Source organism: Pelodiscus sinensis, chromosome 13, assembly GCF_052426305.1.
Source record: "Pelodiscus sinensis isolate ZL-2025 chromosome 13, ASM5242630v1, whole genome shotgun sequence".
In the NCBI taxonomy this organism is placed as follows: Eukaryota; Metazoa; Chordata; order Testudines; family Trionychidae; genus Pelodiscus; species Pelodiscus sinensis.
In genome coordinates this window covers 26765295-26778325 of record NC_143064.1, presented here as the reverse complement: position 1 = coordinate 26778325, position 13031 = coordinate 26765295, and the positions used below count along the sequence as shown (strand labels likewise).

Genomic DNA, 13031 nt, shown 5'->3' with positions numbered 1-13031 from the left:
CACATTGCCTGTTACATTGGGTGGCTAATCAATCTTGATGTACATCCCTTTGGTATGTGTTTAAAGAACGCAAAATGCTATTGTCTTTCCAAATGAGAGGGCAGTCACAACTGATAATGTGAAATTTATTAAGGAAACAATTCTCCCCACCCTTCAGTGCATCCGTACCCATGTGCACGCACACGCAGTGAGAACTCCGCTTCCACCCTTCAGGAACCCTTTTCATATCTGCAAAGGCCAGTATTATAATGGGTGACCAAACAGAGGAAGTTCTTAAAGTAAACTTTCCACTTTCCACAGCCACTACGAATAAACAAGCTCAGAATGTGTGTATCTCAGAGATGGGGCGTGGTTAGTAAATAGTGCACTGGTCCGAGATTCAGGACAAAAAACCAGTCTATTCCCAGCTCTGACACTGGCCAGCTGCATGACCTTGATCAAGTCTCTTTACCTCTCTGTTTTCCTTCCCAGCCTCGTCCATCTTATTCGACTCAAAGCTATTCATAGCAGGGATCATTTCTCACTGTGCATTTTGTGCTTTGCCTAACCCTAATGGGGCCCAGTCCCAATTGGGGCCTCTAAACACTACTGTAACTCAAACATAATAATGATGTGTTCCTCTGTGCTCAGATTTGGGGCGATTGAAGCATGCATGCCTAGTGGACCATCCAGCCTATCCTTCCAAAATAGAAATTTCAATGTAAGAGTTGCTGCATTGATCTTTAAACGCCTGTCAGTGTTCTTCAAGTCAACGTCTCACATCTGAAAACACAAACTGAGCCTGCACTTTTTTATCTTTTTCCTTTTTCTCCTTCAGTTTCATTTTCCCTAGTGAGTGTAGCACACACAAGCTTTCTAGGTTGAAAGCCTCTTCAATCAAACTTTTCTCCCCGAACACATGCAACATTGAAATGGCACAGCAGGTTTCTCCCGAGCCTTTGCCACTCAGCCACTAGAGGAAAGCACATGCAGTGCAATTGCAGGGCTTAGTCTCCATGGTCCATTCATTCCTTGGGCTCTCTGATGAGGTTGCCACAGCTGACTAGAAGTTGTGAGATGTGAATGTCTGGCCACTGCAAACCCGGTCCCCTCATTGCTTTCCCAGAATGAAATTCATGAGTTCTGTGTCCTCACCTAGTCATTCTGGGTCTCTTATCACCACAGGGCATGAGCATCCTTTCAGCATCATACTGAGTTGCCTCCGAGACGCTGTGGACCACCACCAAGGAACCAACAACAACACGCTCCTAGCGGATGGGACGGAGGCTTCCCTCCTGGATCAGCTTCCCAAGGACAGGCAGTGTCAGTTCATCCTGAAACCCAGGCCCCATGCTCCAATGCAGCTGAGGAGAGGTGAGGGCCGGGATGATACTGTGTGTCCCTTCAAAGAACCCGGCAGCTTTCCCTGCGCAGTTGCTGACTTCCTTTTGTGTTGTGGTTTTATCTGAGAGAGATACTCAGAGCTCGGATGTATCTGCACTGGAAAGAGGCTTGATTTTTGTCCCTTCATAAAACAAGGCCTGTTCCTGCATCCACTGAACATACATTGATTTCAGAGGTAGCAGGACTTCACCCTTAACCATGACTTTGGCTCTTATTACCAAATACAAGGTGCTTGATTAGCATTCAACAGCAAGTTACGATACCCTTGGATGAATTGCTGTGTTACACACACATAGTCACCAATCAAACCGTATTTAGCTCTTTTATTAGATCCTCCCAAGAAGCATAGGAGATGTTGTCTCTGAGATCTTTCTTTATGGACTGGCTAATGGTTTACTGATGCCTTGAACTCAACAGGTAATAATATCCATGCTAGAGCCATTCAGATGATACAAGAATTATCCAAGACAAATGTATTTGCCATTTGACAAAAAAATAAAAAGCACCAGTAATATTTGACCTCCTTTAAAGCTGACACAAAATCAAAAAGATGGTTCACAGATAATGTATTCACGGACAAGAGACAGAAGAAGTTAATGACTCAGGCTATGTCTACACTGCAGAGTTTTTGCAGAAAAATAGCTGTTTTTGTGCAAACACTCATGGAGCGTCCACACCTCAAACGCATTTTTGCACAAGAAAATTTACAGTGAATTGTATGGCATGTTTGTGAACTATTTGCCCTGTGGGTTTTCACTGGGTGACTGACCTTACTCTGCCCATTGGATTTAAGAGACTTCTCCCAGTGAAGACTCCCATATATTTCCAATCCCCGAAATAGGAATTTTGACATTATATTTCACTGGAAAAGAAATAAAGCCATCTGCATGACTCTGACTCCCTTCCCACGGGTCTAATGCACAAGCCTTGCAAGAGGGGCACATTGTAAATCCAGCGGCTTTGGGCTCTTTCAGAATCCTTGCAGAAACATACGAAGAGGAAGAAATCCTTGATTGACTGGGCTTTGCGCCGGACTACCAGCACCCCCACAGGCAGCCCTGCATCACATTCTCCCCCCACCCCACGGAAACTTTTCGGCCTGTCTTTGTCCTCTGTGTGTCCTGATGGAATGCTCCCCAAGCCTATTATGGTAAGATGGGGTTTATAAATATATCATCTATCCATCCACCTCTGTATCAGCCATCTGTGGTATCTCTGAGGTTCCTGTCACCCATGTCTGGGAGGAGGAGTAAGAAGATTAGTGCTCTCTTATACTATACTGTACTTTGATTCAGTACCAGTTCAAACTCATGAAGGAAAGTGTCCCCTACAGAGTCACCCATATCACCTCCTGTACCCTTCAGGTTTCCTGAAGAATCTCCTACTGATGCTGACCATCCTTAACCCTACTTAGCTTGTGAGGCATGACACAGTATGGGTTCAGATGCTAAACTCGTCTAAACCTATGTCGGGGCTCGGCTTTCTCCTAGGATATGCTGCTTCTGCTGTACCACGAAGGTCCCTCCACAAGAGGCATTTTCAGGCGCTCAGCCAATGCCAAGATCTGCAAGGAACTGAAAGAGAAATTGAACTCTGGAGATGATGTCCAGGTGGATGGCGAGTCAGTCTTTGTGGCTGCAGCAGTCATCACTGTAAGTCACACCAGAGTGGTACTGCCCTAGCACAACACTTTGCATTCAGTGAGGAGATATCAAGGTCTTGCCTGGGAAAAGCATTTTAAATGGGGCACATTCAGCCTACTCCACCCCCAGGTCCTGGCTGGGAATGTGTCAGAGAGCAGCCATGCCCTTGCATGAATGAAAATCTGCCGCTTTAACAGTCTTCAACATGCAGAAATGAATATTGGCTCTCAGGCCAGTATCCCTTTTTGTACCTTCTAATGTAAAACTACAGCAGACCCTCAGGTAGCAAGGGGTTAAACAGACTAGGGCAGTATCTGCCCTGCCATGTTAACTTGAATTATCTGCACTCGCTTTACACTTGTCAAGTTAGCCTACCTCAAGTGGCAGCAGCCGCAGTGCGATATAATGCCCAACCTGCTGTGTACTCACCGGTGCATGTTGCTAGGACTTTGGGGATTCTTAGAGCTGGGGGAAGCTGAGCTGCTCTGGGGACTGTGGAAGAATTTGTGGGAAGGTACTGGTGAATTCGTAGCCCTTGAGTGAAGTTTGCCTCTGTCCACTTTACGGACTGGCACCGTTAGCAGCTTGAGTATTAACTCAAGCTTTAGCCTCTGCTCCTTGATGGGCCAGCCAACTAGAGTGAAAAGCACCACTGCACTTGAGTTAAGGATCAATGAGTGTGGAAGGGATTTTAGCTAGGGGTAATGCTGAATTTATAACTTAACTCTCCAGTGAAAACTAGCCATAGTATTGTCCTGACATGTAAATGAAATGAGAACAGTTCAGGTCTTCACTTAAAATATATTCCCAATTTTCCTCTTATTGGCCAGACTACCTCTTAGATATCTTCACAATTCACTGTTTGCTTGAATTTGGATTGATTCAACACAAGATATATAGTAGGCTGTGGAATAGTATCCCAGGAGAAGTAGTACAAACCCCATTGTTTGGACATTTAAATCTTGACTGAACAAAGCCCTGGCCAATATACAATTCTATAGAGAATAATCCAGCTCTGGCCAAAAGTTGGATTAGATGGAGCTTTTCCTTCTGTGACACACAGACATCTGTTTGCCATGCTGCATGCCATGGGGAGCAGGGAGGCCTTATGGGAAATGCTTTGTGTCACATTTTATCTTATGTTTAATCTAAATGAACATATATGCATCATGAAACAAACTATTCAAAACTGACCAGACTGCTCTGCATATATATATTTAATTCAGGATTTTCTACGAAATATACCTGACAGTGTTCTATCCTCAGACATGCACGGGCTGTGGATGGAAGCCGTGGACACAGAAAATCGAGCGCATAAGATTGAAGCCATCAAAAGGTATGTCTGTGCCCCACTTTGTCTCTCTTGAGGAGGCTTGTGTTATTTCCATCCACACAGCACAGTTACCATGTGCTAAGAGATTCCTCATGTTGCTCTAGGCCAGCTCACTGCTCTCAATCCACTGGCTGATGTTGAGTGTGAAGGCTAGGTGTTAACCGAATTGGTCAGAACATTTTCATCTATGTATTTTTTAGTGAAAGAAAATGATATTTTTGACAAAATTGTTCATGATGTTTTTCTGTTTTGTTTTCTTTACCAAACCTCCACCCTGCCCCTCCCCAAAAATATCTTTTTGGATGACCAGCTGTAATTACTAGAATTCAAATAAAGAAAGGACAGTAATTTGGACTTCAGTGGTACCATTGGGTATAAATGGAATTAATTAGATGCTTAACTATGGTGGTTCTCCCTTGCACAAAGTTAAACTGATAGCCACATCAGTGTGATAGTCAGGAAGGAGTAGCCTGCCAGTCATAGTATCAAGGCCTGAAGAGTTTATCTACTTTCCTGAGACTGGCACCTTGAGCAGGATTTGTCCATTAGCATCACATGGACATAACCCATAAGACAAATTTCTTTTAAATGATAACAGTTTGGCTGGTCCTCCTTCCCCTCAAATCTCTGTACCATAGGTCACAGCAAAGTACGTCACTGTCCATGCTGCCAGCACAGGTCTGTACATGTGTCTTCCAGGCATTCTAGCATCTCCTGATGGAACTGTGGAGTATAGTCCACATTTTCCCAGAGTGCATTGGGTAGCATGGTAGATGTGAATGCACAAACATGACAGCAAGATAACTGTGTGATGAATGTAACTCAATCCTATTTGTTGTAGAGAGGCCAGATGAGAATGTCACAATCTAGTTACAAAATCATGATTGTACCAGTAGTGTAGCCAGGGCTTTTAGAAGTCAATTGTCATTTTGGAGAGCCAGGTTTTACAAGCTCCTTATTTTGTTTTGTTTCTTTCCCCTGGGCAGTTTGGTGAAGCAGCTCCCAGAAGCCAACTTCATTTTACTCAGACACCTGTTTGGAGTCCTGCATCAGATTGAGCAGAATTCAGGGGAGAATCAGATGAATGCATTTAACTTGGCTCTTTGCATAGCTCCCAACATGTTGTGGCTTCCTAGTCCCACTGGGCCTGAAGAAGAAAGCAAGTCTACAAAAAAGGTAAATACTCCTGGTGCGGTTCTGCCCACATGATTTTTTCCCCCTCCTCCCACCTCCTATGACTTGTTCCTCTGCAGTCTACAAAGGAAATATAGAGTTGAAGTGCTTTAGGTCAGTAACAATTTTAGCTTCACCCCTCCTCCCCTGGCCACCCATTCAGATTGTTATGGGGTAACTTGACCGCTTCAGAGATGGAAGCATTAAAAGAAGGCATGATCTGCTCTAACAAATGGACTTTCTTGCTGGACACAATTGTCCAGGGAGTGGGTAAGAGGGCACTTAGTAATCCATTAAAAGGAAGAAAACTGTCTCCCCATCTGAAACATCTAATAATGGTGGCACCAACCTGCAGAGAGGAACAAATCTACCATCATGACACTCCTCCTCGGAGGCAGAATATTGCTGAGACTTGTGAGATTATGACAATAATAATTAAGACTACAGGGTTTGCAGTATCAACTCACACTACTGTTCCAGTTAGCCCAGCTTCTTGCTTTCAGCTATGACTAATGCACAAGCATCCAGCCTAAGAGATGCTTCCTAGTTTTCTGGGCCAAAGGATTAAGTGTTACATTTGTGCAGAGAAAGGCATCATCACACTGTCTCTCTAGGCTAATTTGTCTTGGAGGATAATAGAGCCAGGTATATGTTCCCTAAACTGACACCAGTGTTTCCTCTTCCTTGGCAGGTGGCCATGTTAGTACAGTTCCTGATTGAAAACTCAGCAGACATTTTTGGAGGTGACATCACTTCACTGTTTCAAAGGCCAGACAAAGAAAAGTCAAAAAACTCTGAGGATTTCCTGGGTAAGTTTGTAGCATTGTATTTTCCTGGCACCTTCTCAGGAGATGCCTGGTCAGTCAGAACTGCTGTCAAATGCCTTGTACACAAAGACTACAATTCCCACACTACCCATCCACAGGAATGTAGAAGAGGGGACTTGTTCTGAGCCAGTCCTTTCCCCTAACTTCCTGACTATGTTTTGATAAGGGCATTGGAGAATGCAATTACAGCACCTCACATATGGACCCCTGTTTGGCTGGTTTACCCCCTTCTTCACTATCCTGCTATAGTTCCTTGCTGCTGCAGTTTGTCAGACAATTTACCTCAGAATTCGTGCATCAAGCAGCATATTCCAACAGACTTGTTTTTTTTAAAAGTGGAGCAGTTTAAACTGATTTTCTAAAATTTGACTTGAGAAGTCAGAATTTAAAGAGATCCATGTGTCCCTGCTGAATATATGACAGACTGTGATCTAATCATGAGCACCTGAGACTTGTGAGACAAGAAACAGTAGGGTTCCATTTCTATTTCTGCCACAGACTTGAAATGTGTCCTTGATAAAAGTCATTCCCCAATCTGTGCCTCAGTTTCTCCAACTTGTAAAATGCAGTGGAAAAATCTCCTTTGCCTCGCACAAGTCTTATGAGAATTAATTAATTAATTGATATTCACAAAGCATTTGTTGCTCTTCAAAGGAAGGCACTCTGTTGTTTCAGTTGTAGTAGTAAACATTTAAAGTATGGCTACACTTCGAGCTGGGGGGGTGAGAATCGGAGGTGCTGGACGCACATTCAGGACAATTAGCCTTTCCTGCCACTTGCCCCGCTACTGCTAAACACTTTGTTTGGTGCACTACTTGATCAGAGCTAGCCCAGTTTTTGTCTCCTCAAGCTGAGACTCACACTCGTAGCTCGAAGTGTCCTTTGGGACCTAGACACATACCACTGTGACAGGTAGAAAGGAACACAGATAATTATATGCTTTTCTGTTGCATTTTTACAAGGTAATTGGCATTCCCCCTGCATGTCTTCCCCAGGTATTGGCAGGGCTCAGCAAAACGATTCCTCTGATGAAATGGAGTTTGCTGCCTGTGACCAGGAAAGACCAAAGCAGCATCCCTCTGGTGGTTTGTTATTTGAAGAGGAGCAGGAAGATTGGGATCTGTTTAGTGAGATCACTGCCTGCTACCAAAGCAAAACCAGGAAGAATGCCAGCGCAGACAGCTATGAGCTCCTCGACGAAGAAGGCTCCTTCTGCTCCATTGGCTCGATACGTTCACTGAGTCCTGCAAGGGATCGGTGCTCTTCTGAACCCAGTGTCTGCCTCAGCTCTCAGCTCCCCTCCCAGTGCCATGAGCCAGTGGCCCGCCAGTCCAGCTGTGATGCCACCATCATGCACAGCCACACTGATTACATCCACAGGCTCAAGCAGCTGCAGTTGGAGAGCCAGAAGCTGATTGATGAAGGCCTGAGCCCTGGGCTGAATAAGACGAGGCAGAATTTCTGGCAATCTCCTGAGACCAGCTCTAGGGTGAAGAAGCTTCAGAAAACCAACCTGTCCAACAGGTCCAGCTTCTCCAGCCTGTCCTCTACCACCACTTCCCCTTCTGCCTCCTCACTAAGCTCCTTAGACAGTGCTTTCTCCTACTGCTCCGAGTCCTCAGCCTTCAGCCCCAGTGACGTCTCCTCCCTGCCTTTCATGTTTGGCACTTCCACCCGACTCCATGCCTTGTCTCCAAAGATAGCAAAGAGGTCCCTGAAAGAATGGACCAAGCCCTTGACATCTCTTTTGCCTTTGAACCCTTGTGACTTGGACTCATGCAGCAAGCCTGAGCAAAGGGACCGGGAGAGGAGTCACAGCACTGGGGAAATGAAGGGTTTTGTGCCCATCAATGGCGCTGCCATGGGAAGCCTCTTAAATGAGAGTGACTGGGAGGAAGAGGAAAGGCAAGTGAGATGTGTCAGGGGCTCTGGACATGCTCTCGGACGCCAGTGTTATTTCAAAGAGTCTGAATGTAAAACAGACCCCCCCACTCACATCCCAGCCACTGAGAGCTCATCAGCCATTGGCCAGCAAGGGCCCAGGGAAAAGTCAGTTAAGCACATTGAGATAAAAGGCCCAGAGGTTTCCCCTCCCAGACAGGAAAGCCTGAAGCGCACCAAGATAACCTTTTACATGGCCCCAAATAAAGGAAGTCCACAGGGATCGCCAAGGGAACAGGAGGATGGAGGGTTCTCAGTGAGCATCTGTAGCCCCAAATCAAACAGCAGCAGTGGCCAAAGTACTTCCAAGAGCCAACCAACAGTAAGTGTCCATATACCCCAGACAGTGTTCTATGGTCAGAACACCCCTTTGGTGCTGCACTCTGTCTCCAGGAGATACCATCAAGAAGCAACGAGCCAGCAGCTGCAAACGGAGTGCAAAGAGACTCCCCAAAGCATTCCCCAGGCAGAGGGGCTGACGGACAATGCTCAGCAAGCAGCACCTGCCAAAACCCACGGCAAAAGCATCAACGCTTTCAGCCACACCATCCGCATCATTCTCCCAGCCTCCATCCGCAACACCGTCAGGGAATACTTCAAACACGATGAGGCCAAGAACTGCCATGCAGCGGATGCAGAAGCTGTGGAGAATGAACTCATCCGGAGCAGGGTGGAGTGGCTCAAGAGCCAACCACACACGGATGCCTCTCCAGAGGAGTGCAAACCAGTGGCATTTACAGAAGAGACATTTGTCTAGGAGTAGAGAGTGGGAAGCGTGCTGGGGGAAATGTTCTGTAAGATACGACTGAGGTGTGAAGAATCTAACAGGCTGTGTGGGTCAATAAGTATAAAGTGATGCTAATGTGTAATTAATGTGGGGGCTTGGGGTATTTTTATTCTCTGCTACCTTTTTTTCTACAAAAGGTACTTTACTGACCAGTGCCCAATGGGCTCAATCCTTCCCTACATTTTAAATTAGCTGAGTTGTACAGAGACTTTTATCTGAATTTCAAGCTCTCCTGATTGTTTTGCCTCAAGTCACAGGTATGTGTGTTGGTAAGCAAAAGCACTTGGGCAGCAAACTTGTATTGCATTTCATAAAAAAAAGTCACGGTGGATCCTTGACAATGGAGCAAGCTTTGAATCACCCTGCAGTTTTTTTAAGTTTGTACAAAACTCCACATTGTTGTTAATTTTTTGTCACCAATGTTTATTGAAATCCAAAGTATGACGCTTTACCACTAACTCAAAACACACAGCTATCTCTTCCCTCCTAACCTTCTTTGTCCCTCACTTGAGTTTGTTGACTGAGGCTGGGATTTCAAAGGCACCTACAGGAGACAGTTGCTCGTGATTGCCATTAAAGGCTTTGGCACCTTGAAAGTTGCAGTGTTAATGTTAGGATGCATTTACCCAGCAGGGCTTAACTTGAAATAAGCTATGTAAATTGAGCTACGTCAATTGCGTAACTTATTTTGAAATCGCTTATTTCAAAATTGGGAGCGTCTACACAGCACTTATTTCAAAATAAAGCGCTCTTCCTCTGACTTCCCTTACTCCTCGTACAATGAGGGTTATAGGAGTTGGAGTAAGAAGTCCTCCAGCTTGACAGTATTTCAACATTATTTCAAAATAACGGCCTGCTGTGTAGACGCGGACTAAGTTATTTCGAAATAACTATTGCTGTGTAGATGTACCCTTATAGTGCATTCACTTTCTCTTCTCCTGGCTCCCCGCAAAAAGTATTTGGTGCGGATCCTCAGCTTTTGTAAATGGTCATGGCTCATCTGTCTTAAATGGAACTACAGTAGAACCTCAGGTAAAAACACAATGGGAACAGAGGTTGTTCAGAACTCTGAATTGTTCATCACTATGAACAAAATGTTATCATTGTTTCCCAAAAACTTACAACTGACCTTTGGCTTACTACAGCTTTGAAACTTTACTGTGCAGAAGAAAAATGCTCTTTTTAACCATCTTAATTTCAATGAAACAAGTGTAGAAAGTTTCCTGACCTTGTCAAATCTTCTTAAACGTTCTCTTTTTTTTAGTAGTTGATGATTAATACAGTGCTGTACTGTATTTGTTGCTTTTTTTCCCCTGCTGCCTAATTGGGGATGTGTGGTTCCACTGGTGAGTTTATAACTAGTGTTCATAACTCTGAAGTTCTGCTGTATGACAATTTACACATGCTGGGAGTCTGCTCCTTGGTTCTCTGAAAGTGGTTCATCCTATATAGGTCTACTGAAGGAAATAATTATTTCCTGGGGACCTTAACTGATGGTGAAATTTCAAGCACTCCTTTCTCAGGTACAGAAGCAGTGACTCTGGGGATCCTACCTGTGAAGAGTTGAGTATGGTTTGGTTTTGGTATGATGTTCACGGCGTGGTGGAAGTAGTTGAGATGTGCTGCCGAGTGGATACTGAAGTAAGGTCCATTCAGCCCAAAAAGCTGCCAAGCAGTTCAAGAACTGGACTACATAAAGCTGAGAGAACAGCAGCTGCTAGACAGATACAGCTTCCCTTGAGTAGGGATTGATTCTACTGAGTGAAGCACATGCATCAATGTGTCAACTGGCTGCAGAAGGCCTAGATTTGGGAATAAGTCCAAATTATGTGAGTTTTAGAGAATATTTAATAATCAAGCTGCCACTGACAGGACAGAAAACTTGGAAACAGTCTCAGAGTTCTGAACTTCTGCGTTCAATGAGCCTGTCCTGAAATCCTCAGCTGGCTTTGATCTATTCAAACTTGTTTAGAAGTTCATGATGCTTCAGTTCACTTCCAAAGAGACAGCTGCTGTAGTTTGATGGAGGTTAAGAATTGTGGGTTTGTAGAGATGGGAAAAGTCACTAAAGTTAAAGAGTTTGGATGGTTTGTTTGAATGTTTTGCAAGGCTGGTCCCCATGCTGCCACACCTCGAGTGTTAAAGTAAAAATAGGGAGGATGGAGAAGAGAAAAGCAGAGCCCAAGGAATTCATACATCTCTATTCACTGTTGTAGGGCCTGATCCTCCACAGTGCAAGTGGTTCCTGCAAGTGGCTGAGCACTTTCCTTTCCATAACTTGATTGCTCAGCACCCCACCAGACTGAACTTTAATCAGTACAAATCACCATCCCTGACGTGATCCAAGTGCCTGGAAATCACCAGGGAAGAAACTTGTCTGGTGCTCTTTGCTAAAATACATGTCATCAGAGGAGAAGGGAGCACACTGGCCCTTTTTCCAAGGTGCACAGGGTTCAGTTGGGTACATGTAGCTTTTGACATGGTCTGTGGCTCCTTTTATTCCTGGCTCTCCTTGATGTTGCTTGCCTGATGAGAGATGTATACAATTGTATTACAAATGCCCCAAAGCATTTCTCTCTCATGCTTACTGAAGAGATGTTCACCTTCTTCCCCAAGCTATGGTTGTAATTATTTCAATAAAAGACACACCGCTTTGTTTGTCATTTAATGCATGGCACATGTCAAGAGTTTCCTTGTCTTTCATTCTACAATATTTAGTGCTGGTTATATACAAGCATAAGAATGGCCATACTGCGTCAAACCAACGGTCCATCTATCCCAGTGTCCTGTCTTCTGAGACTGGCCAATGCCAAGAGGGAATGAAAAGAGCAAGTAATCATCAAGAGATTCATCTTGTTGCCTATTCCCAGCTTCCAGCAACCAGAGGCTAGGGACATCATCTCTGCCCACCCAGGCTAATAGTCACTAATGGACTGATCCTCCATGAACTCATCTAATTCTTTTTTTGACCCTTATTATAGTCTTGGTCTTCACAATATTCTCTGGGTAGAGGGTGGATTGACAGCCCTGGGGTTGATGTCATCACTTGCTCCAGAGTTCATACATGATTTGGGCAGACACTGATCTCAACCAGCTGGAAGGTTCCTCCTCTTGAAGTAATGTTGATCCTCATGCCCATTCTAACGATCCATTTACTTCTATAGCTTTTAGCACTATAATACCTGAGTTCCAATCAGTGGAATGGACAGACTGAAGAAAGAGCCACACGTCATGTCAAAGTTTCAGAGAGAGGTGACACATGTCTATGTGACATCTGTTTGTGACCTTGCTCCTTGCAGCTAGCCACAAGAAAAGACACTGGCTGCTGTGATGTCATTGCTGGGTATGACATACAATCTGATCTGCTTTCTACTGAGAATGCATTTATCCTCACACTCTACCTGGGACAGAGGGAGGTTCAATTAGCTCCATTTGACAGAAGGGAAATAGAAAGTAAATGACATGCCCAAAGTCACTGACTATCCCTCCTGTCTTTGCCTCTGTGTTAAGAGAGGTGTCCATTGCTTGTTTGTGCTGTGATATTTGCTCACTAGAATCTGGACTAAGACCTCTCATCTCGTTTCAAAGAGGTCACTGACCCACTAGCAGATGACCGTAACTTTAGGTCAACTTCAGCTCCAGGGTAGATTTCAGTCAGTCAGCTACACATGAAATGAGCTCTAATGAGCTCTGTAGCCCACTCTTCTGAACCACCCAGTATGCTTCAGATTTATTTTGTAACTGTCACTGGCCCAGATTCATCCCTTTCAACAGTGCTGTTACATCAGGAAAGAATTTGGCCATTTTGATTGCTGTGAAGTTGTCATGGCCACTCTCACAAATTACTTTTCATTGACTTGAGAAAGAAGTCAGAAGTATTCAGCTTGTCTGACTAGCATTTGACTTTAATCAGCATAGACAATCTGTTTGTTATTTTTTGTTAA

The 13031-nt window shown here is 44.5% G+C and overlaps 1 protein-coding gene across 1 annotated transcript in view; it reads left to right on the top strand.

The window, feature by feature from the left end:
- Nucleotides 1-11764, top strand: part of LOC102461852 (uncharacterized) — a 61750-nt gene extending 49986 nt beyond the window's left edge. Inside the window, exons 9-15 of the mRNA XM_006136139.5 lie at nt 1165-1353; nt 2358-2533; nt 2874-3035; nt 4253-4362; nt 5346-5535; nt 6224-6341; nt 7355-11764. Of these exons, the coding sequence (XP_006136201.3) occupies nt 1165-1353; nt 2358-2533; nt 2874-3035; nt 4253-4362; nt 5346-5535; nt 6224-6341; nt 7355-9057 (2648 nt within the window). The 3' untranslated portion in view covers nt 9058-11764. The remainder of the gene's footprint in view (nt 1-1164; nt 1354-2357; nt 2534-2873; nt 3036-4252; nt 4363-5345; nt 5536-6223; nt 6342-7354) is intronic.
- The last annotated feature ends 1267 nt before the right edge of the window (nt 11765-13031 follow it).